Below are 25,735 nucleotides of genomic sequence, written 5' to 3' on the forward strand. Positions count from 1 at the left end.
AATTCTGTGTCCTGACTCTGTGCCTTTATCCAGGCTGTTCTTCATACCAGAAATAATACTTTTTCATCGCTTTAAAACTTAGCTCAAGTGCCACTTCCTACAGGAGGCCTTTCACAATTGCAGTCATCTATTAGTGTCTTCCCCATCCTCCATTTGCCAAAATTACATTACATGTTTTCTTATTGTTAACTCTGATAGAAAGTCTGAGCTCCTGAAGAGTGAGGACTATTTTATTTTTGTCTTTATATCTGTAGCACCATGTAGAATGCTTGGCACTTAAGTCCTTGATTGCTATTGGAGAAAAAAAATGACTTAATTTAGGAAAAAATGCTTAATTGATACCTTGTTCTTCCTATAGGTAAAATACAAGTATTGATTAGAACAAGAAATACCCTCAAATAGTGTATGTTTTTCTTTTATTCTGTTTGTCTAAGGAGTAAGCCACAGGGAATTAATGTAATATGTAATACCACAGCAAGTAGAAAGTATGAGTCATTTGTTAATGTGTATAGATAAAAAGTTCACACACAATTATATGTAAGCTGTACATCTTGGAGCTCTTTTTTCTGATTGTTTATCATTTTTTAGCTCTTATATAGAATGGATAATAACTGACATGTTTCCATATATCCACCTAGGTACTTCATTGTACAGGTCACATTCGTGTGTATGATACCTGCAATAACCAGTCTCAGTGTGGGTATAAGAAACCACCTATGACCTGCTTGGTATTGATTTGTGAACCCATTCCTCATCCATCAAATATTGAAGTTCCTTTGGATAGCAAAACTTTTCTCAGTCGCCACAGCCTGGATATGAAATTTTCATATTGTGATGAAAGGTAAATTAAGTACTGATACTTAAAAATTATTCCAAAAGATTTTGGACTATTCATAAAATCATAGATTTAGAGATGAAAGAGACCTCAGAAGTTATCTAATCCAACCTCCACATTTGACAGATGAAGAAATGGAGGCCAAGGAGGTAAAGTGTTTTATCCAAGTAGCAAAATCAAGTCAAACACAGGTTCTCTGAATCAAAATTCTAGCCATTTTTCCTTTGGACCACTCTGCCAGTTAGTAAGCAATAAATCATAAGCTTCAATTCACTAACTTTTATATATGGTTCTTTAACAGCCTTGTAGATTGTTATATTAAATTTGTACCCTTAGAGGAAAATCCACCACATAGGCCCTAAGCTACTTGTACTCTTTTGTTGTACTCTTGAATGGGTGGGATCAAGGAAGAGGACTCTGGCTTACCATTAATCCCTACTTATTTCTAAAGTTGAGGAGTAGAGAAGTAGATGTGTAGCAGGGTCAGAAAAAGGAGAGGGCAGCTTTGGCTATTAAGAAATTTCAGTTCTGTTTTTCTAGTTTAGAGGTATTCAATTTGTATAGTTTTCTCAATTGTAAGGTTGTCTTAGGGAATCCCTTGTTCTTTCTAGCTCTAATCTGAAATTTTATAGCTGTGTTTTCTTTTTCCTTATATTATTATAGTACCCAACCCTTCCATCTCCATCTCTCAACCCCTATTTTTAAGGCTGTTACGGTCTTAAAAAGCACAGGGTATTGTGGGAAGAAAGGAACAGGCTGTGTCAGCTTGGTATTAAACTTAATAAACATTTCGCTCTGAGCTAAGTCAGAGTAGTTGATGTTGGACCAGGACCATTTTACCTTGTTTGCTATAGACTAAACCTTGTTAATTCACAAAGAAAGTACTCCTAAAAATTCTCAGGGAAGAATTTCCTATTCTCCTTTCTCCAATAAATTCCAGTTTACCAGGAATTAAAATAACTACAAATCAGCAGTCCTTAGCATGCTGTAAAAATTTCCTTTTTAAAAGGACGTAACATGGAAATTTTAATTAAAAAATAGATTCAAGAGGTGATTTTTAAAACTCACATAGTTCTTTTAAATTCCCTGGTTGGTCCCTTAGTTCATATGAAATATTTAATTAATAAAGATTAAGTTTACTTTCCGGAAGCACATATATTGTAAAATATATGTACTTACTTATACTAACAAATATTTTATATAGAATCACAAAATTCCATAAGAATGTGAATATATTTATAAATTCTTGAAAAGAAATTCCATTTATTATTTTAATACACTGCCCCATGAGTTGAATTGCCTACATTGAGATGGCAGTGCATAGAAATTAATAACAGATGAACTAATTAAAAGTTTGTACTGAGATTTTTGTGAAAATTTTTGTAGAAAAAATTCATTAAATATTTAGCAAAAACCACCAAAAGAAGGAAGGTGCTAAAAATCAGTGAAGCATTTTTAGATTTAATTTGTGGTGTCTGTTAGATTAATTCAAGTGCTATTAAAAAATGTTAGCAAATTTGGAAATAAGTATACAGCCTGCTTTTTCTGTTACTCATTTCCTATATAATAGTGCCATCTGGTGGTCATAAAGTAGTTATTTGTAGGACATTTCCTTTTTAAAGACCAACATACTTTCATTATACCATAATAAACTATCATAGCTTTCAGTTTCTAATCTGACAATACTAACAGTATTCTTCATTATTTACTTTTGGGAGAAAAGACTTTTTTCCTGTGAGCATATTCTGTTTAGTTATTTGCTTGGTGGCTAACCCATGCTTTCTTTCTACTTCCTTTACATCCATCTCAATTGGAAATTTCATTGAAAACCCAAAAGCTTAAATCTAAATATTTAATCTGATGCTGACAGACAGTAGAACCGTTAGTTAGTTATTCTTTGCATGAAGCAGGTTGTAGGGTAATAGGTTGGGAAAAATTAAATCACACAGTAATTAATAAGTCTGATGCACAGTATGGAAGCTTATTTTATTTATTTCAAGTAGATTTTCAAATCATTATATGAACCTCATTCAGATATTGAACAGATCAAATGAGATACACATAAAGTGCTTTGTAGACCTTAAATAGCTACATAAATGTTAGATATTATCATTCAAATGTAAGTTCAAATTATTTTTCCAAGCTAAATTTAAACATCTTGTGCATTACCTTTTCTTTGACTTCGTTTTCATGAAAAAATGGAGGTGATTATTGGAATTTTGTATTGAATGTTACTCTAGGTGGCCTTGGCTCACAGAAGTTCTGTCCTGCAAAGAACCTGGTTATACTATACACTGTATATCAGTCATGAGATTTTAATTTGCATTTAAAATCATGTTGATGACTACTGTCATTCCATGATATATGAACTGTTTGCAGGAATAGTCTGATCCTTTTGTTTTTATGTGAATTTAAGTTAAATTGCAAGTTAATTCAACTGATATTTGAGGACCAAGCATTTACCCAGTATCTTGCTAAGGATTCCAAAAATTCAAAAGAAATTAATTACATAGTCTGTGATTTTGCTGACCTAAATCTTGTTTCTGTAGTAGTTAGAATTATATAAAATGATTAAAGTTTACTATAGATAATTAGGGACAGCTAAGTAGTAAAGTAGATAGAGTGTCAGGCGTGAAGTCAGGAACACAAACTTGTCTTCTGAGTTCAAATCTGGCCTCAGAGACTTAGTAACTTTCTGACCCTGGGCACGTCACTTAACCCTGTTTGCCTCAGTTTCTCATCTGTAAAGAAAGCTGGAGAAGGAAATGGCAAACCAACCCCAGACGGGATCATGAAGAGCTGGATGTGACCGAACAACAAAAATAGATAATTACCCACATTCATCCAAACAGAGGTTGTACTCCTAAAGTGAACTTTGAAAGTTAAAAAATAAAAACCTAGTACAACCAGAAATTATGTGATATTATACTAAAAAATGGCCTGTTTTAAAAATGTTTTTTGCCATGTAAAAATATGAAGCATTATATTAAATTAAAGGGAAATTTAGTGGGAAAATTTAATATGCCAAACAAATAGGGGCAGTTGGCTTTTTTTTTTTTTTGTGGCCAAAGCTGGAAGCTGATACAGTTGGGTCATTCACTTGTCCTTCTTCCTATTGCCTTTATGTCTCCTACCCAGTGGTGTAACACTCAAATCAAAATAGGGGCCACTATCCAAAATGGCCACATGTTGATTTAGTTTTAAAATGTGTGGTTATGGGGTTTTTTTTTGCATTTTTATTTATTTTGTTAAATATTTCCCAGTTATATTTTAATCTGATTCAGGCAGCACTTGGGAGTTTTTTGGGCAGTGTGCTCTGTGTCTGACACTACTGCCCTACCCACCTATTTTTAGGATAGCCCACTTAAAGCTTTGAAACCCTGCCTACTCTGGGTGGGGTATCTTCTTTGCCTCCTTTCCCCACCTGTTTTGTACTCCGTAATATTAGACCCCATAAAACCCTTTCTGCAACTTTAGAAGTATACAGTATCCAAGTGGGAACAAAGGTACAAATTCTTGCAGGACTCCTAGTGATCACTGTTTCTTATTATATACCCCCAGTGATGTTTTCTAGCCCCAATAATTCATTCGTGGGGGGGTGGGGCAGGTGGAGGAGGGAGAGAGAGAGAGAGACTTTGCAGTACAGTGAGATCCCTCTAAGAAATTCCAAGAGTGCTGTCTTAATTTGCACAGGCACCTCATGTGCATATATGCTACTGGGGAAACTTTTGGTACTGTTTCTGGATAGACTTGAAGCTTAAGCTTTCTTTGTGGTATTAAGAAAGCAATTATGAACAACACCCAGATTTTATACCAGCCAGATTTGAGGAGGGGGAAGTGGGCCTGTATTCAAACCTATACCGTAAGTGACAGCTTTCAGATTAGATTTAGTTACCTTCCTCACAGATTGGATAGGATATTTGCAGTTAAATATTTACTGAAACAAACAGGAAAAGCTTAATTTATCATTTGTTCCAGATCTCTAATTCCGAACATACTTTGGTGGGTTGGGTAAGGAGCGAGAAGTAACAACTAAGGTTGCTGTTTTGACTATCTTGAATTTGGGATTTCATATAAATAATGTATTAGTTATTTTATCTTTAAATTATTATATGTTTTTTCCTCTCTTATGTTTTGTCTAAAAGAATTACAGAGTTAATGGGATATGAACCAGAGGAACTTTTAGGTCGCTCAATTTATGAATACTACCATGCTTTAGACTCAGATCATCTGACCAAAACTCATCATGATAGTAAGTAAGACTGAACAACTAAAGAATCCTCTAAATATTTTTCTTATTGGAAACTTATTAGGTGATAAAACATTTATGGGTTGGAGTTAAGTTATAAATACCAATTTCATTGTAATCCAGTAAGAAACAAAATTTATTTCATTTCAAAGGTAAACTGTAATAAAATATGATTGTACTCAGTGGATCCTTATGAAATCACTAATCTTTGGACCCAAGACTAGTGTAGGTGATGAAAATAATGTACTTTTGGTAATGAAATCTCTTACAAATGGGATCCAGCATTCATATATGCATAATTCCACACTAATTATCATTGCAGGGCTGCATGGTTCTTAACACCCAGACAAGTTAGTATTTTATCGTAGAAAATAAAAGAATTAATGGATTGATTGTTAATCATTGATTAACATTGGTTAATTTTGATACATGATATAGGAGTCACAGTAAACAGCCTTGCATCTGTACCAAAGATCCAAATCTGTGGTTGGGGGGAACCCCAGTAGTGTTAGAAGTACAACCCTTACTATTCCTTACATGATGGCTTTAAGTCATCATGCAAGGTTATCTGAATATTAAGTCTGGGAATTTAAATGTCCTTGTTATTTTTGGTGGTAATGCCAGTTCCCTTCAGCAGCATCCTCTATATTGTCAGAGTTATACATCTTGACCCTTCAGTCTCTCCCACCCTCATCTTCTGCATTAGTCATTGAGGGATGCAGTTGTTATTGCTTCTTATAATTTTGAGTTGAAAGTTGGGGTGTGATGGCATATGGGGATTAATTTGATTGTGGGAGGAGTTTTATGATTTTTAAGTGTACAAGTTTTATTTTTCTCCCAACAATTGAATTTTAAAGGGAAATTGCCTCTTAAAGGGAAGACATTAAAATGAAACAAAGAGGAAAATAAAAGTTCTCCCCTTTTCCTCAGTAGCCACGTTTTCACTTTTGGAAAATAAATTTTGCATAAATTTACTTTTTCATTCCTAGTGTTTACTAAAGGACAAGTCACTACAGGACAATATAGAATGCTTGCCAAACGGGGTGGATACGTCTGGGTTGAAACTCAAGCAACTGTGATTTACAATACTAAAAACTCCCAACCACAATGTATAGTGTGTGTAAATTATGTTGTAAGGTAAGTTTGGTGCATAAATTCATTTGGTTTGGGGGAACTAAATGTAGTACTTTTCTACAGTGTCATTTCTATAATGAAATTGTTTACTTTTTCTTGTAGAAGAGCAACAAACAAAAATAATTTGGGGTTATAAGCATTATATCAATTTATTTCACAGGCCTCTATTCTAATTCCCTACCTTTCTCTTGACATAACAGTATCTGAATAGTGCCATGTACTCCAAGTTTCTATGAAGATGATACACAATTCTACCCATTTCACTTCATTACAAATGTGTATTAAGTCCTTACCACATGCAAGGAACTGCTCAGGGTACAAAGAAAAATATAACAGTCCCTGTCCTTTGAATTTTCCCAAATTTCACACACACACACACACACATTTCACTCTTATCTAGATGACATTTTTAACTGTTGAGTTGTTTTGTCTAGCTAAAGCCAAATATGGGTTATTTATCCCATCTCATAACCTTACTCTATTATTTTTGTCCTGTACCCTCTTCCTTCTTCCTCTATACTATTTCATATGGTGATCTCATCAGCTCTAATTATCATCTCTATGCTTCTGATTCTCACATCTTCTTATCCAGCCCTAAACTTTCTACTGACCTCCAGTCTGTTATTTCTAATTCCCCATTAGATATCTAGAATTGGATGTCCTGTAGACATCTTACACTTGTCTAAAATTGAACTCATTAGCTTTCCCCGGAAACTTTCCCCTCTTCCAAACTTTCCTCCTGTTATTGTCAAGGTCACCACAACTCAATCCCCCAGGCTTACAACCTAGGTGTCATCTTTAATGTCTCACTATTTCTTACCCCCTCCCACCCCCCATATCCAATCTGTTGAGAAGGCCTATTGATTTCACCTTTGCATCATCTCTCAAATACTCCCTCTTCACTCCCCTGACACTGCCACCGCTCTAGTGCAGGCCCTCATCAACTCATGCCTGGACTACTGTAATAGCCTGCCAGTAGATCTTCCTGGCTCAGGTCTCCCCACCCCAGTCCATCCTCCACTCAGCATCCAAAGTGATTTTCATCATCAAAGGAGATTGCTTCAAGTTTTGGTGCTCACACGTCTTCAGAACTCTCAGTAGCCTCTGCCTCTCAGATTGGAATGCTGGTGGAGCAGTAACTCTTCCAGAAGCCCAGCAAAGAAGGCTCTGAAACCCTGCAAACTCTTCATTTCCCAAAAGCTTCACAGATTTCACTCCACTATCATCATACTCCACCTTCCTCTTTCCACTCACAGAAAATGATGGTCTGTGCTCCCAATAAACCTATGTTCTAAATGGGGAAGATAGAACAAACATACAAGTAAATGCGTGAATGTATTACATGGAACTACAAGTTGAATAAATACATATAAGGAAATGGAACTTAAGGTTTATAATTGAATTTTTCTGGAGAAAGTAATTTTTAAACTATTTAAAGGAATTTATAGTTCTATGATTTGGTCAAAGAAGAATGAGGGTAACAGTAAAGTAATGTGTGAAGACATAGAGGTGAAAGTGAGCAAATAATATGTAGTACATGGGAAAGCAAAAATACATTCTCTTGTTTGCAACCATCTAGGGAAAGGAGGGTGATAGAAAAAGATGAATACATGAGCTAAGCAGATTGGTTGGTAGAGTGTGCAGCTAGATGACATTTGCACTTGTCCTCATGTGGCAGTGACACAACATATTGAAGGATTCCTAAAATCCAACTCTCCCATTAAGTTTTAACTGGTTAATTGAAAAAAAAATGGCATTTATTTCCTTAAAATTGCAAAACTGACTTGGATCTTTGTTCCCAATGTAAATATATAGTGAATTCTTATATTTCTGTATTCTGTAATCTTGTCTATTAATTATAACACAAAGGGAAAAACCATGTCTATTTAAAATCTATTTGAACAACCCAACAAACTGGCATTCAGCAAATTATTTTAATAGTGTACTTAGGGAAAGATTGTTAAACTCAGTAGTTCTTGGGTAGTTATCATTTCTAGCTGATGATTCTCAGATCTTTTTATCAAGCCTTAACCTCTCTCTTAAACTTTAGACTCCAATCTCCAACTGCCCTTTGAACATCTCATAATGGATGTCCTGTAAATATCTTCTACTCAGCATGTCCAAAACTGAACTCATTACCTTTCTTCCCAAACCTTCCCTACTTCTGAAATTTTATATACTATTCCGAAGGCATTACTATCTCCCTGTCACCCAGGCTGGCAAACCTACATGTCATCCTTAACTCCTCAATCTCTCACTACCCACCTCCCCCCACCCCATATCTAATCTATTTCCAAATCCTGTCAATTTTTCCTTCATAACATCTTTTGCATATGTGCCCTTTTCTCCCCCTGACACTGCCACTACCCTGGTGAAGGCCCTCATCACTTCATACCTCAACTACTATCCTAGCCTGCTGGTCAGTCTGTATACCACAAGCCTCTTTTCCAGTGCATCCTGCACTCAACTGCCAAATTGATCTTCCTAAAGCTCAAATCTGACTTTATCTTATCACCATCACCCCCTTCAATCAACTCCAGTGACTCCCTGTCATTTCCAGGATCAAATAAATCCTTAAAACCCTTTTCAGCCTGTCCTCTTTTTCCTTTCTAGTCCTCCTATGTACTCTGAGATGCAAAGACCCTGGCTCTCCTTGCTGTTCCTCAAACCCAGGCACTTTTACTGTCTCCCATATCTTCCTCCTTTCCACCTCCTGGCTTCCCTGGCTTTTTTTAGTTCACAACTAAACCCCTTTAACACTAGTGACTTTCCTTTATTGATCATCTCCAATTTATCCTGCATTTCATCTTTGTACATAATTGTTTTCATGTTGTCTCAACCATTACACTGAGTTTCTTGAGAACAGAGACTTTTTTTGTATCCTCAGTACTTAACACGGGTTTTGGCTCATAGCAGACATTTAACAAATGCTTACTGACTATCTGGTGAAGTCTCAAGATTTTTTTTTACACAGTCCATTTAGCTATTTGAGAGGAGATACTAATTTATAAAGCTAGTATTTCATTTGAGTTTTTAAGCCTAAGTGATATTTGCTATACCGATTAAGCTGTGAAAGTAAAACTGAATAAAACTTTCTTTTTTCATAAAATGTGTTATTAGCAGATTTCGAGAAAGAATGTCATCTGAAGGTTTTACTTATAGTATCAAGCGCTAATTTAGAGCTTACTAATATGTCTTTGTTTTTGTCATAGTGGTATTGTTCAGCATGACTTGATTTTCTCCCTTGGACAAACAGAATGTATGCTAAAACCAGTGGAAGCAGTTGATATGAAAATAACTCAGTTATTGACCAAGGTTGAAACAGAAGACAGTAGCAGTCTTTTTGATAAACTTAAGAAGGAACCAGATGCTTTAACTTTATTAGCCCCAGCTGCCGGAGATACTATCATATCTTTGGACTTTGACAATAATGGTGGGTACATGTTTAATAATGTGCTTACTATCTAAGGTAATCCACGTTTAGTAAACAGTGAGCTATATCTAGTTTTATTTATCATCCGTTATTGAGCCAAGTACTTAGAAACAGTTGCTTCAGGTTAATTTTATATACAAATATGTGTGAAAAATAAATACACACGAATATGAAATGTGTCATTTCTCTGGTAGGACCAATTAGAGCAAAGAGCTAGCTCAGCAGAATTTCATGCTGGTGTAACCACTTGTAGTCTTATTTCATTTTACTGGTTCTATATTGTCCACCTTAGCCTCCTTCATAAATTTGCTTGTCTCTCTGCTACTCTTGTTTCCATTTCTGTTATCATTGCAGTTATGCTTCAGTGAACTCTTACTCATATAATGTTTGATGTGTTTTGCTTAATTTGGTATCCTGCTCTCATTTAATTTTTGAACTTCGGCAGTTTAACAGAGTTGCATCACAATAAATATTGTTTCATGAAAAGCTAGAAAAACCACTGTTGCCCTCAGGGTCTCCAAGCAAAAGCTGCATTCCCAAACCAGAGTTTATATGTACAGAATATGGACAAAAACCTTTTTTCAGTGATATATGCAATTAGTTATTACTTTGAATAGCATATTAAAATATGAAGAATAACGTATTTTAGTATATCTGTATCCCATAACTTTTGTAAACTTTTCTCTCTTAGTATAGTTTTTGTTGTTTGATCAAATTAATCAGGCATTCTTTATATAGGGACATATGCATTTGAATTTAATGAGATTATAAAGATATCCTACAGATTCATTTTTTCTCACCATCATTCCACAAACAGATGAGCAACAACTTGAAGTTCCATTATACAATGATGTGATGCTCCCCTCATCTAGTGAGAAATTACAGAATATAAATTTGGCAATGTCTCCACTACCCACCTCTGAAACTTCAAAACCGCTTCGTAGCAATGCTGACCCTGCACTCAATCAAGAAGTTGCACTGAAATTAGAGCCAAATCCAGAGCCATTGGAACTTTCTTTTACCATGCCTCAAATACAGGATCGTCCAGCTAGTCCTTCTGATGCAAGCACTAGACAAAGTTCACCTGAGGTTGGTATCTTCAACTAGAATCTAGTTTTTTTGTTTTCTTTCAGAACTAAGTTTTTTCTATGTAAGAACTGAATCTAGAAATTTGATTCAAATTTTATTTTCAACTCAAGCACTTAAGTGTCTAAACATGGAATGCTTATGTTCCACAAAAGAGATAAATATGCAAACATAAATAATCAGCAAGAGAATTTTAAGAGGAAGAGAGCACCAACTGGAGCAATCAGAAAGCTCAGTATTCTGAAAGGTAGAAGTGAGAGTGTACTTCAGATCGGTGGGGAGGGCGCAGATGAGATTAGTGAAACATCCTATGCATTAGTTGAAGTGTACAGTTCATGATAATATAAAATAAGTTTGGAAAATAGGTGGGAATCAGACTCTACAAGGCCAGATTGAGAAGTCTGTACTTTATCATAGAGGCAACAAACAAGAAGGTTGTGAAGATTTTTGAGTAGGGAAGTAACACGGGAAGAGCTCTGTCTTAGCAATATTAATTTGCAGCTTTGTGGAGAAGATTGTAGGAGGGTGAAACTGGAAGCAGGGAGGCAATTAGGAGATTATTAAAACTGTCTGGAAGGTAGGTGATGAGGGCCTGAACTGGGGTATTGGCAGAGTAAGTGGTAGGAGGGGATAGGTGAGGTGGCAAGACACATGGAGATTGAAGGAACAAGACTTGATAAATTGGATATGGGAAATGAGTAAAAGGAGAAAATCAAGGATGACTCCTGGGTTGTGAATCTAGGTGAATAGAAAAATATTTCTAGTGGTGCCCTCAACAGAAATATGGACATCTGGAGGAGGGTGGAATTTAGTAGGAAAGATAATAAGTTTTATTTTGGACCTGTTGAATTTTAAGATATTTATAGGTCTAGGGTGAACTGTTCAGCAGAAAGATAAAGATGCAAAACTGTAGTTCAGAAGGGAGAAAAGGCCACAGGATAAAGCCTTAGTCAACATCCACACTTAGAGGGTAGAAGGTAGATAATGACATTAAAAAATGACATATAAGGAAGGTGGGAGACGGTTAGAGAACTAAGAGTAGTATTATAGATGTCAGCAGAAAAGAACATATCTTTCTCTTTTTTTAAATTTTAATTAAGACTTCTGTACAAAATCACTAATATGAAAATGTTTTACATAAAGTCTCAGGAAAGGGAAAGGGGAGGGAGGAATAGAATTTGGAACTCAAAACTTTAAATAAAAATGTCAATACAAAAAAAAAAGTATATCCAGGAAGAGGGGTGTGGTCAATAATTTCAAGAGCTTCAAAAAATTCAGGTTGGATGAGAGGCATGTTTCTGAGTTCTGTTTTAGGTGTCTTGAGTTTGAAATGCCGATGGGACATCCACATGGTCTGAGGACAGACCATTGGATTTAATGGTCAAGATCATTGGTAATCTTAGCAGTAGAGTAGTGGAGCAGTTGATTAACCTTTGGTAGAACAGTAGGATCAGAAATTAGATAGCAAAGGGTTGAAAAGCAGTAAAGTGGAGGTCTTTTTTTTCTCCTAGGAATCTGGATATGAAAAGGAAAAAGGAGAGGACTGGTACGTTGAGTTGGTAAACTTAAGTAGAGTGACAGGGTCAGAAACCAGATAACAAGGGGGTGACAAAGAAAAGAAGTGGAGTTAAGTATAGCTAATTTTTTTTCTAGGAATTTAGATTTGAAAAGGAGAAAGGAGAAGACTCATAGCTTGAAGGGATGGTGATCAGTATCTAGTGAAAGCTTTTTAAGGAAGAGAGGAAATCTGAACCATTATTAAGTGCCTATCATTTGCAGTGCACTTGTTCGAGGCACTTAGATACAAAGATGAAATGATACATTTCTTATACCCAAGGAACTTGTAATTCTAAGAAATTAGGGTGAAATCAAAAGTTGTTTAAAGTATGTCCTATACCTCACCATTATTTTATGTTAAAGGACAATTAGCCAGTCAGGAATAGGCAACAGAATTGGGTGTGATGTCAGAAGTTAAGACAACCTATATAATAGTTTGGCAATACTATATCACACAAATCTTGAATTTAAATATACAGAAAAAACTGTGGTATGTAGATATATGCAACTTATAACTTTTTTGGCCATCAATTTATCGGCTAGTATTACAGGTTTATCATTATTTAACTGCTCTATACACATGATAAAAGTCTTCTAAGCTTGTCTAGGTTCAGAAGGGCAATTGGGCACAATTTTACTATCTCCAGAACTGGAATGATAAACTAGCTCACCATATAAACTTAATAACTTCTCTTGTCTATCAGTGAAGGCCTCACCAAAGAAATGAATATAAAATTGTATGTTCTTCAAGAATTATTTTGCATCTATTTAAAAATCTAATAAAATGTGGAGATATTGGGGGAGAATAATAAGCATAATTCATTTAAATTTACTTTTACAGCCTAGTAGTTCCAGTGAATATTGTTTTGATGTGGATAATGATATGGCTAATGAATTCAAGTTGGAATTAGTGGAGAAACTTTTCGCAGAAGACACAGAAGCAAAGAACCCTTTTTCTACTCAGGTATGTAATAATTTTTTGCTTGAGTTTTGGAGTAAAATTTTTTAAAATTTTTTTTGGCTAGGCAATGGGGTTAAGTGACTTGCCCAGGTCACATAGCTAGTAAGTGTTATATGTCTGAGGCCAGGTTTGAACTCAGGTCCTCCTGAATCCAGGGCCTCTGCTCTATCCACTGCACTGCCTAGCTGCCACTGGAGTATATTATTTATATTTCCCAAAACACCTTTCTGTATATTCAGTATGCACTGAAAGTCTATTCTCATTCTATCTGCTTCATGGACATGGCAGAGCTAGGAAGTTTCAAGACTTTTTTTCCTTTCCATATGGTTTGAGTGACTAGATGTGGTATATTTTGGGTAATGTTTTGAAAGTATTCACCATTATTATACTGGTGTTACCAATTGAAAACTTTGTTCTCAAGGCAAAATATTTTGTATTTTTTTTTTAAGGACACTGATTTAGACTTGGAAATGTTAGCTCCTTATATCCCAATGGATGATGACTTTCAGTTGCGTTCCTTTGATCAACTTTCACCATTAGAGAATACTTCTACAAGTTCTCAAAGTGTGAGCACCCCTAACATTTTTCAGCAGTCTCAAACACAAGAACACACTACCAGCGATGAAGTTAAACCAGTGAAAATAGAAGGTACAGATGACAGTAAAGTATTGATTGCTTCTCCATATTCTGTTTACGTAATTAATGAAACTGCCAGTGCCCCAGCATCACCATATGATGGGAATCGAAGTCGGACAGTCTCTCCTGACAGAGCTGGAAAAGGAGTAATAGAACAAATGGAGAAATCTCATCCAAGAAGTCCTAATCTGTTGTCAGTCACTTTGAGTCAAAGGTATTAATACTCTTTATATAAAGAAGCTTTAATTTTGTTACTGAGAAAATTGAGACTTTTATAATAGCATCAAATTGTATTTCAAAATAATTTTATTGAAATTTAAAGCAAGTACATGTAAAACTGCTTTCCTAAATATGTTCTTTTTTTTTTTTTAAGTTGATTGTCATTGTCTTTGAAATAAATATTGGACAGTTAGGACACCTTTACTATCTAATCCCTTGTATTAGTTCCTTAAGGTCTCAGTATTATTTTCAGAGCTCATGTGTACGGTTACACCAAGAATTTGTTCTTAATCTGCACTTCTACAATTATTATGTAACCACCTTAGCTGTTATTAATTTCTGGATATCCTAGCCCCTAGGGTTTTTCTTAGCTCTTTAGAAAAGTGTTTTTACTCTTATTCCCAGTGCACTTCCAACCACAGCTCCCAACTTACCCTTGCTATACTCCCATCATTCTCTTGTATCAACAGACTTTCTTTATTCTACTTCATTATGTATTCAACTGTTTTTGAGGTTCCTGATCTGCTCAATCTTTATTGAAACTCTTAATATTAATTTCCCTAATCACTCTTCCTCTCTTGTTTATTTTTCTTTGAGTTTGGCAACAAGAAGAAATAAGACCATAGTACATATATCTCCCTTTAAAATTTATGGCATATCATTTAACTTGAAATGTGTATGTATATTGTGTGGTTTTCGTCTTGTTGATGCTTCAGTTTCCTTTTTCTGTTTCGATTACTTATGACTTACAAAAGTACTTTTCCTTTTCAGTATAGATGTTTAGTATTTCAGCAACACTGTGCCTTAAAGAGATTTATTGGGGATAAGCTGAGCATCTAAATTCTATTCATAGTATTTTTTCTATGTTCTAAACTGATTAAAATGTTAAAGTTAGAAACTTCCTCTTTCGACATTTTTATTTTAATAAGATCAAAGATATAATTAAGGACTCTAGGTTACATCCAAAGTGACTATATTTTCAACCAACTGTGAGAAAGACAGTAGGTGGGAACTATTGCCCTATTTAACTTTTTTTTCTGAACTCGGTTTCTTTAATACTACAGTTTCCTATGTATCTCTTCCTCCCTCTCTCATTCAACAAGTGTTTAAGTGTGCCTATGTGTCAGGCACTCTTCTGGGTGTTAGGGATACAAGTACATGAATGAAACAGTCTTTAATTGGAGGGAGCTTAACATATGTTAGACACACATATACATAAACATATAAAGAAAATAAATATAAAATTGTTTGAAGAAGGCAATAGGGTATCAGGACAATCATTATGTAGAAGAAGTTGTATCTTGAAAGAAGAGAGGGATTATATGAGGCAGAAGTGAGGAGAGTGAATTCTAAATGTGGGGGAGGGTTCCATGCAAAGGTATTTATTCAAAGATGGAGTGGAGTGTCATGTGTAAGAAACAGAGAGCAAGCCAGTTTGGCTGGATTGCCAAGTGCAATAGGAGGATTAATGTACAATGAGGTTAGGAAGACGAGTTGAGGCAAAGTTTTGAAGAGCTCTAAAAGGTCAACAGAGAAGTTTATATTGAATCCTAGAATAAATAGGGAGCCATTGAAGATGATGGAGTAGGGAACCTGACATAGCTAGATTTGTGTTTAAGGAAAATCACTTTGGCGGAAGTGTGGAAGATGAACTGAAATAGAGAAAGCTCTCCTCCCCAAATCCCAGACCCCAATTTTTAAAAGGGGAAAAAAACCCCTTGTTACAAATATACATAGTTGGGCAAAACAAATTTCCCAGGTTGGTTGTGTTCAAAAATGTATGTTTCATTCTGTTGGATTCATCACCCCTCTGTGTGAATTCATTACCTTTCCTCTAAAACCTACTATCTTCTTAAATTCCATTTCTTTATTAAAAGCATCACCATCGGGGCAGCTAGGTGGCACAGTGGATAGAGCACTGGCCCTGGATACAGGAAGACCTGAGTTCAAATGTGGCTTCAGGCACTTGACACTTACTAGCTGTGTGACCCTGGGCAAGTCACTTAACCCCATTGCCTAGCCAAAAAAAAAAAGCATCACTATCTTTCTAGTCATCTAGGCTTGATGATTCAGTAAACATTGGAAAACGCTTGAACACTTGGTTTCATCTTTAATTCTTTCTTCTCTTAGGCCACTCACAAGTCCTCTTGATCTTACCTTTGTAGTATCTCTCAGATTTGTTCTCTTTTTTCTGTACCACCTTCCACCACACTAATTCAGGCTCTTATCACCTCTCAGACTACTAAAATGACTTCTTGACCATTCTCCCTGTACCCAGAATTTCTGTTCCAGACTTCATAATATCCTTCATACTATCTTCCTAATGCATAGCTCTAATCACATCACCCCTTTGCCTTGTTTAAAAAAAAAAAATTCAAGGTGTCCCCTTTGCCAGCTGAATAAAAGTACAAACTCTCTATTCCCAAGTATTCAGGGCCCACCATGATTTAGCTGTAATTTACTTATTTTAGTATTTTCTTGGATCACCAACCATTACATTCTTATCCTTTCTTCTATAACTATGCCTTTGTTCTAGCCATAGAGGTGAACAAGAATTCAAAAATTCAAATTGAAAGTTTCCCTTCTTTTAGGGACCAACTTACATGATACTTACTCCTCAACCATCCCTAGGATATAGAAAAGAGGCGTTGGGATCCAACCTGTTGTCAAGCCTTGAAATTGTTGTGCTTTATTTTGTCAACTATCATGTCTTCAACTTTTACTTCAGATAATATTTCAGAAGTAATATACAGTACATAATTTTGTCTGTAGCTACATGATAGTCCAGGATCACCCCAAACATTTTCTTTCTGTATATTAGGTATGTACTAAAAGTCCATTCTCATGTGGAATGTCTGCTGCATGTACAAAATATTGAATTGGGCATGGTTAAATAGGGACACAGGGCAAAAAACATTGTTGTTGTTTTAGGAGCTTGTTTATTCAACAAGAATTTGTCTGATTTTTAATACTTGATAGGTATATACATTTATAAACACAAGAATGTAATTTCAGGTCTTTAAAATTTGTTTAAGCTTGACAGGTTTTAAGCTATAGCTTTATTTAAAGACAATTACATAAGATCAAGAAAAATACAATATTTTAAAAATTTGGGCTTACAGCTGTGGTGAAATAGTATCACCTTGCCTGTCTACAGGTTCTTTATCCTGAAATCTGAATTCACTTGAATGTAACTTGGAACAAAGAAATAAGTGCTAGACACCAAAATAACACTGGAGGCACCCCTTTGAAAATTCTCCATCCAAAATAATTGCTAAAAAAAAAGTTTTGGTACTTCAGTAATACAAACTTGACATGCCAGATAAATGAGGCTTGCTAATTTAAAGTTTTTTACAGCCTATTCAAATTAGAATGATTTTATTTTCTCTTCAGAACTACTGCTATAGATGAGGAGCTTAATCCAAAGATATTAGCTTTGCAGAATTCTCAGAGAAAAAGGAAAATGGAACATGAAGGTTCACTTTTTCAAGCAGTAGGAATTGTAAGTGCTGGTTTGTGTATATATACTTCTCTACTTGACAGATTTTCCGAACTATGGGCCATAGGTGTTTTCTTGTTTCTTTTTCCAAATTTGAAAAGATACTTATTTTGTCTTCTGTTTTCCAAGTCCTTTCCCTTGTTGATATAAGGAACAGAAGTACTAATTGAATTAAAAAAAAAATGAATATAGCTCTCATTTAAATATGTCCTGGTAAATTTTGTTTGAAATCATTTCCACAGATTGATTTTTACACAGTTAGCAGTTAGTCCTTTCGTTATAGAAATAACTTTATCTCTTCAACACAATGGCATATTGTTAAAAAAGAATGGGTAAGGATTTAGCATAGTCTAGCAGATGGTATCCTGACATATTATTGGTTTAGAAGTGATTTCAAAGCTTTCTCGGTTAAGATTTCATTGAGTGGAATTTCAATTATCTTCCTGTTTTTAGGGATCATTACATCAGCAACCAGATGATCCTGGAGCTACTATATCTCTTTCTTGGAAACGTGTAAAAGGATGCAAATCTAGTGAACAGAATGGAGTAGAGCAAAAGACGGTCATCTTAATACCCTCTGGTTAGTGTTATCTCTTTTTCTTCTTAGCATCACATGAAACAAGTAACTTAAACAAGTTTGAGAAAAAACAAGGTATGATTATATTAATCATTTGTACTAATGGAGGTGAATGAGGCAAAATAGCTTTGGAATTTTATGTCTTAAACATGTCTAAGCTCTTGGAGTAAATGTCGGAACAAAATTATGGAGCCAAATTGTGAAGACTTTAACCCACAGAAAAACTGGGGAGCTATTCGTTTTCCCCTTACATTTGTAGAATTTGAGCAGGAAAGAATCTTAAAGATTATATAACCCATTTGTAAAATACTATATTAAGATTGGTTAAAGGAACTGGCCATGTTTAACCAAAGAGAGAAGACTCAAAAGACATAAGTATTGGAAGGGCTATCGTGGAGAGAGAGATTAGATGCTCTGTTCTACTCACTGGGCTGAATCAGGAATAAATAGGTAGAAGTTTCAAGGAGGAAGATTTAAGCTTGATGTAAGGAAAAACTTCCTAACAATTAGAGCTACCCAAAAGTGTGATGGGGTGAGGGGGAGGGTTCCCCTTCCTTGGAGGTTTCCAAGCCGAAGCTAGCTGACCACCTGTTGGATATGTATAGTAGAAATATCTTTAGTCTTTGGGTTAGATTAGATGGTCCCCTGAGGTCCCTTCCAATTCTCAGATTCTGTCATTCTTTGAAATGAGAACACTGAGTCCAGAAAATAAAGGACAATCCTAAAATTACATAATCTGAAAGAGCCTAGAATAGAATCCATATTGACCAACTCTAGAACTATAGCATTTTTTTCCAGTATTTTGTGTTGCCTTCCTCCCTGTCCAAGCAAGTAGAATACCTAGGTGCTTAAACATTGCCAATTTTTTTTTTCTTTCACAGTATATTGGCAATCAACTGTTGCCTCAGATGTATACAAATTATCTACTTTAATTGAGTATCTAGGGCTTTCCTGATGGTCTTCAAGTGGTAATCTACACTTCTACACGTTAGAGTAAAGAGAATACGTACATAGATGGCTACAAAACTAGTTATCAGAGCTGTTATGCAGCTTTGTAATACTTCTGCTTTTTCTAAGAGACGTTTTTTTTCTTTAGATTTAGTAAGTAGACTCCTGGGCCCATCAATGGATGAAAGTGGATTACCACAGCTCACCAGTTATGATTGTGAAGTTAATGTTCCTATACAAGGAAATAGAAACCTGCTGCAAGGTGAAGAATTACAGAGAGCTTTGGATCAACTTAACTGAGCTTTTCACAATACTCAATTCCTTTTGGACACTGGTGAATCGTCACCTAAAGCAGTCTATTTATATTTTCTATATCTGATTTTAGAAGCCTGGCTACAATACTGCACAAATTCAGTTAGTTCAGTTTTGGTCCCCTTTCTACTTTATTTACTTTAATGGTCTTTTTAGTATGTTCTTTAATGGATCAGAAACAGCGCGTTTTTTATAATTTTTTGGTATTTAAACCATATAGTACACTATCGTAGCAATGTTAAAATATGCACCTTTTTATTTATTTATTTTTGGCTAGGGAACTTGTCCCTTGTTGAATTCTTATTAATGAAATGCCAGTATAGTTAAACTGGCAGTAGCTTTCATCATGATCATAGGCAGTTGAAAAAATTTTTACAGTTTTACTCAATTTTTTCATAAACAATAATGCTTTTACCAGCAGTAAGTCGTAGCCACAATCGCACAATATATTTTCTTAAAAAAAAAAAAATACCAGCAGTTCCTCATGCAATATATTCTGCATTTATAAGACTAGTTTTTAAGAAAATTTTTTGTTTGCCTATGAAGTTGTTAAATCTGGAGTATGTCATTGTTGGTCATATAATAATGGTTCTTAAATGCTGTATGGTTTATGATTAAAATGAGTGAAGCTATTTACATGGTATAGAAAAACAGGGGTTTTATCTGGAAGATCTAGCAGCATTTATTTGGATAAATTCTCTTAATTTAGAGAGATTTAACATTTCTGTAGTCACTGCCAGTTCAAAAGACAACAAAACCCTACCTGTAGTTGTGCAAGTTTATGCTAATATTGTGTAACAGATATTAAATCTAAATGTTCTGCTTACCCTGTGTTATGGTATAGGTGATATTTTGAGCAGATTGTATAAATAAATAATAAATCATGCGTTGTTAGCAAAGTTGCTCAATATTTGACGTTTTGGTTTCATGCACTTTGTCGCTATTAACATCTTCATGTTTTTATATAGATTTCAATAACTGAATATATTTTTAGAAACCTTATTTTAGGAATATATAGTTGTCACATTAAACATCTTGTTTTTTATTGTACAAATTTTTCATTTTCTTATTTTTTTTGTCCTTTGTGGTTGGATCTAACACTAACTGTATTGTTTTGTTACATCAATAAACATTTTATGTGGACCAGGCCCTCTAAGAACTGTTTCATCAACAAACAGTATTTGAATCCTAATGTAGCCACAACTTTTAAAATTGTTCACTTGCCTTTAAGTATTTTGCAAAAATCAAATTTGTCTTGACTATTTCTACTGTTAAAGCTAAATATCCCTTACTGTATTATCATCTTAAGTAATATTCTGTGAAATCCTTAAGTGTCATGTTGAGTAATATTAAGCCCTATTATCCTACCATAAAGGATGTGTTTTAGGGAATATTTGTTTAGATATTTTAAAAATTATAAATATTAAAATGATGCATTGTCAGTACTTTGGCTGGGGTGAGTCAATAAGAAATAATGGATATTGAATATATTAATAAACTCAAAACTAAAAGGGACATTTTGTGATTATCTGATCCACGGGTTCTTAACCCCTGAACCTTTTTCTTTGTATTTTAATAACTCTTTCAATAGAATTGGTTTATTTTGTTTTTTGTTTTTTGTTTTTTTTTCATGAAAAACTTTATTCTGAGAATGGGTTCATGGGCTTCACCTGACTGCTGGGGTGGGGGTGGTCCATACATTACACAAAAAAAGGTTAAGAACTCCTGTTCCAGTAAATAAGGAAACTAAGCTCTACAGGGGTTATTACTTGCCCAAGATCACACTGTTAGTGATGGGCAAAAACCCAGTGTTACTCCAAATCTAGTGCTTTCTTGACCATACAAACTGTACATGCAGCATGGCCTGGACTAGAAACCAGATCTCCTGACATGAAATCTAAAGTCCAGTGATAATGTGCCTTCTTGGAAAAATAAGGTATTCAGTGCCACAGGTATCAAGTTCCTTTCTTCAGGTTATTAAACCTAACGAATTGAGTCATAAATCAGAATGATGTCAAAATAAGTTTGTTCCATGCTCTAAAAGGAAAATAAAATGTGATAAATATAAATCAAATGTTTTAGACTAAAATCTCATATTGAAATAGTTTCTTGATACAGCCTATTTTGAAGAACATTTTAACTTTGATCAGATATAATTTTTATAAACTTCAATGTGCCTTTGAATAATTAATAATTTTGATAACCCTTCCATGCAGACTTAATAAGTTGCTGTGGCCCAAAATACAGAAAAAAAAATGTAATTCATCTTGAAACTAAGCTTCTAGTTATTAGCCTTTCTGGACTTAGGTGGTTTTCAGATGATAAAGCCATAGTGTCTTGCCAGCCCTGTTCTAAAGCCTTTCCACTTTGGTAGGACTAGGACCTGAAGAGCTTGTGCCTTAGAGAATCGAAGGTCACCTCCGTTAAAAGGAAGCAATAAAGTGAGACTCTTAAGGTAGGAATAAACAAGATCTGGGAACTAAGAGACTCAATAACAAATTTACTCAATTTAGGAAGAAGATTTACTGGATCTAATACTTTGACTTTCAAAAGGATAATTGGAAGCAAAATTATATTTAGCATTTTTAATTCATGTGGGAATGAAATTATTTGAGAAATAAGGCCTGGTGATGAAGATTATAACTAGAAATTTTAACAGAGAGCGAGGAAGGCCTGAGTTCAAATATAACCTCAGATGCTAGCTGTGGGAAAAAGGGTTATTATACTGTTGAGGGGAAATTACCATACTGTTTAAATCCAATCTTACGTGATTAAAGGTTGTCCACATCCAGAATGTCCCTTGACCCCTGTAACTCTGGGAATGCCAAAGATGGATACAAGGTATTTCTGATTCCCCCAGGCCCTAGATCCACCCTAAGCATTCTTGTTTTCAGTTACCACACCCAGTAATTCCAAAGGGTCCACCCCAGGATTCTATTTTGGGTTCGTTACTTCTGTTACTTCTATCTCAATCTACCTTGTTTTCAGGCCACCCTCTCAGCAGTATTGCTTAATTGTATATGTGGGCTTACTAGCTGTGTGACCCTGGGCAAGTCACTTAACCCCGACTGCCTAAAAAAAAAAAAATTGTGTGTGGGGGTTCCTGTGTGGGAAACTTTTGTCAAAATTGTACATAGAGTAAATCTTTCAGAATCTGGGTAGACAGGCCACTCCCTTTCTAGCTCACTCCCCTCTGCAAAATGACATGATAAATTTCTCTAAAACTTATTTCAGATTTTCGGTCTGTTCTCATAAGCAACAGACCCGGGCCAGTCATATAATCTTTCAGTCTTAGTTTCCTAGTCTGTAAATGGAAATAACACCTACCTTACAGGGTCTTGAGGATTAAATAAGATAATATTAATGAGATAAAAGTGTTTTTCAAACCTTAAAAGTGTTAATATATTAAAATATAGTGCTAAGATAAAATAAAATCATGGTAGGAAGAAATGAACATCCAAGTTTCAAAATTTTGTTTATTCCTTAGACGTTAATTGCCAAGCTAGGTTACTATGGCAAAAGCAGGTGGGAAATGTCTTGCCATTTCACTTGATTGTAAGTTGAGTGGAATTACCGAGGTAATGTTTTTGTCATATCATAGAGTACCTTCAGAATACCAAGCATTAAGGCACTGTGCTACGTGCTGGACATAGAGATAAAAGGAAAAAGAGCTCTTGCCTTTAGATAGATATATTCAGGGTAACTGAGAGAGAGAACTAATAAGTAGAAGTATCAGAAAAGGCATCTTGTAGGACCCATGAGCTGGATCTCAAAGGTTTGAAGTTTGTTTTTCCTGCCTTCAGTGTCATAAGTATAACAATAATAAGATCATATTTCTGTATTTTCACTATTGCCTTAAAAAAGCTAGCCAACCCTAGTCTTTCACAAAGAAAGTATAAAGTTGTGTTTTATAAAATCTTGTATGGGCCACTCTTACTAAAAGCACCCCCAGGACCTTTGGGCCTTTTCATATGACCTGTTCCTGAACCCAACTAGAATGTGAGCTAGGAACGATCTAGATTTTCCATTTGTACCCCCAGTGCTCAGTACAGTACTTTGCCCATAATAAGTGCCTAATAAATACTTCTTCCTAATTTTCACACTGAAAGCATTTGCCTGTAAATTAGTATTCAAATATTAAATTAACCTGTTTGGAAAAGATCACAAGAAAGGGATTAAGGTCAAAGCAGAAAGATTAAAACATAAGATAATGGGTGGTTGGAAGGGACAGAGCCACACAAAGTCCATTATCATTCAAATGGGAAATACTAGGTTCTTTGAGCTAATTAAAGTTTGATCTGTTAAAAATAGATTGGTCTCAAGGTGCCCTATATTACCTGACATGAAATTTAAATTTTACTTTAAGTAGCCTAACTTTTGCTTCTCTTGAGAAATATCCCTACAAAAAGCCATATGTAATAACAAGTGAAAGGCCACACTAATATATTCATTTTTCAAATGAACAAATAGAATTGAAATAAAATTAAATTTGGTTAACTTAGTGACTGCTTTCTAAAAACTCAATGGTGATTATAATATAGTTAATACTACAGCGTCAGAGATTTTGAGTTTGTTACGTGTTTTTGTTGTTAGTTGTTACATTACCTATTTTCCTATAAATTCTATGAGGATGGTGGTACAGGTGGCTTTACTTTACAAACTAGACAACAAGCTCACAAGGTTAATTTGCCTAAAATGACACAGCTAATTTAGCAGGGCCAGAATTCAAACTGAGGCTTTTTTGATCATTGTTAAGTACATAATAGTTCAATGAATGCTTGCTGAGTATTCCACCCTATTCTCTGATGTGCCCAGATTTCTTTATTGATGAGACTGCATAAGAACAGATACTAGTGTTACGCAGAAATTGCAAAGTCCTAGTTTGGTAATTTTTTCCTCTTAATCCAGGTTTCATCTGGGAATCTTGTTTTATCTGTGTAGCTGACATTAAAATGACACTTAATTTGGTTTTACTTTAAATTTATCATAACTACCACTACCATTCCAAACAAAAAGTTTTTGTTTGGAAAAAAAAACATTTCAAGTGGATAGAAAACCTTAAAAGTAGAAGGACAAAACTTTTGGCAGAAGTCCCTAAAACTGTATTATTTCATTTGAAAAACTTTACTACTTTTTCATGGATTTTGTTGTGATACCTTTGCAAACAGTTTGCTAGTTAGGTTTGCCAAAAATGCAATTAATACAGAAAATAACTGCCTCAACTTTTCCCACATTCTTTAAGCAGTTCCATAACCCATGAACGCCTTTTCCACCTCTGCAAAAGCTGAATATTTAGTTCAGGTGAATCTAAATAATAGCTGACGGTTATCTAGTACATTAAGGTTTGAAAGGCACTTTACTTCCATTTTCTCTTTTGAGCCTCACGACAATCATGTACGACACGATTACCGATGTTTCACCCCCATTTTACAAATAAGGAAACCGGCCCGGAGCGGTTAGGTGGCTTGCCACGAGCACACTTTGACTAAGTGTCATGTCCAAGACTGGACCTCTGGCTCCAAACCTAGCGGTCTCTTTCCCTCCCCTGCAACACATTTGCCTCTGTTAACTTGTTATGAAAGAGAGAATTTAGCTTGGGGGGGAGGGAATTGTTGGGTTCAGCATGCCTCCCTACGTACGTAGTTTTATTCTTACCTGTGGCTGACGAAGAGGTACAGTTCTTGACCGACATCCTCCTCCCTCCTTTCAATACTTGCAACTGCCCACTCTTCCACTCTGACGTCCTCCTCACTTTAGTGACGCAAAGGCCTGGCTTGGTAAAACAATCCTGGCTCTCCTCAGGACCATATCCAAGACAAAGGCGCAAGTGGGTGAGCCTGTCCCCTGAATCCATCCGTTGCAGGGAAATAGAGAATAAGGATGCTAAGCACCAGCCACTCTAGGCGACTCGCTCGTGGCCCCGCCCCGTCCAGCTCCCGGCCACGCCCCCGTACGTGCTTCACCTCAGCACCGCGGCCCCTTCCCCTGCCGCTTGCCCCTCAGGCCCAGGGCAGTTGTGTAGCTGCTGCTGGGCTGATAGCTGTTTCTCCGTGTGTCCGCTCCAGGCTCTCTGGCCGTCTACGTGTGATTGCGCATGTTTGGAGTGGGCTGTTCACTTATCCAGCCCTCTGGCTGGGAAGAGGGCAGCAAGGGGGTCAGGACCGCCTTTTATCTTGAGTTAACCTTAAGAACCTGATGCAGCCTTTCCCTCCCACAAACTCCATTCATACAACAGATGGGGACACACAGTGGAGCTACTTCTATTTCCTAGCAATGACTGGTGTGCACA

The 25,735-nt window shown here is 35.6% G+C and overlaps 1 protein-coding gene across 1 annotated transcript in view; it reads left to right on the top strand.

Moving 5' to 3' along the window:
- The window catches only part of HIF1A (hypoxia inducible factor 1 subunit alpha), a 49,321-nt gene extending 28,343 nt beyond the window's left edge, over positions 1-20,978 (top strand). Inside the window, exons 6-15 of the mRNA XM_027842847.1 lie at positions 639-841; positions 4,981-5,087; positions 6,074-6,221; positions 9,431-9,651; positions 10,469-10,740; positions 13,136-13,258; positions 13,705-14,105; positions 17,504-17,612; positions 18,063-18,189; positions 19,283-20,978. Of these exons, the coding sequence (XP_027698648.1) occupies positions 639-841; positions 4,981-5,087; positions 6,074-6,221; positions 9,431-9,651; positions 10,469-10,740; positions 13,136-13,258; positions 13,705-14,105; positions 17,504-17,612; positions 18,063-18,189; positions 19,283-19,434 (1,863 nt within the window). The 3' untranslated portion in view covers positions 19,435-20,978. The remainder of the gene's footprint in view (positions 1-638; positions 842-4,980; positions 5,088-6,073; positions 6,222-9,430; positions 9,652-10,468; positions 10,741-13,135; positions 13,259-13,704; positions 14,106-17,503; positions 17,613-18,062; positions 18,190-19,282) is intronic.
- The last annotated feature ends 4,757 nt before the right edge of the window (positions 20,979-25,735 follow it).

The sequence above is a fragment of the Vombatus ursinus genome, unplaced genomic scaffold (assembly GCF_900497805.2).
Source record: "Vombatus ursinus unplaced genomic scaffold, bare-nosed wombat genome assembly UNPS02014893.1, whole genome shotgun sequence".
NCBI classification, from domain to species: Eukaryota; Metazoa; Chordata; class Mammalia; order Diprotodontia; family Vombatidae; genus Vombatus; species Vombatus ursinus.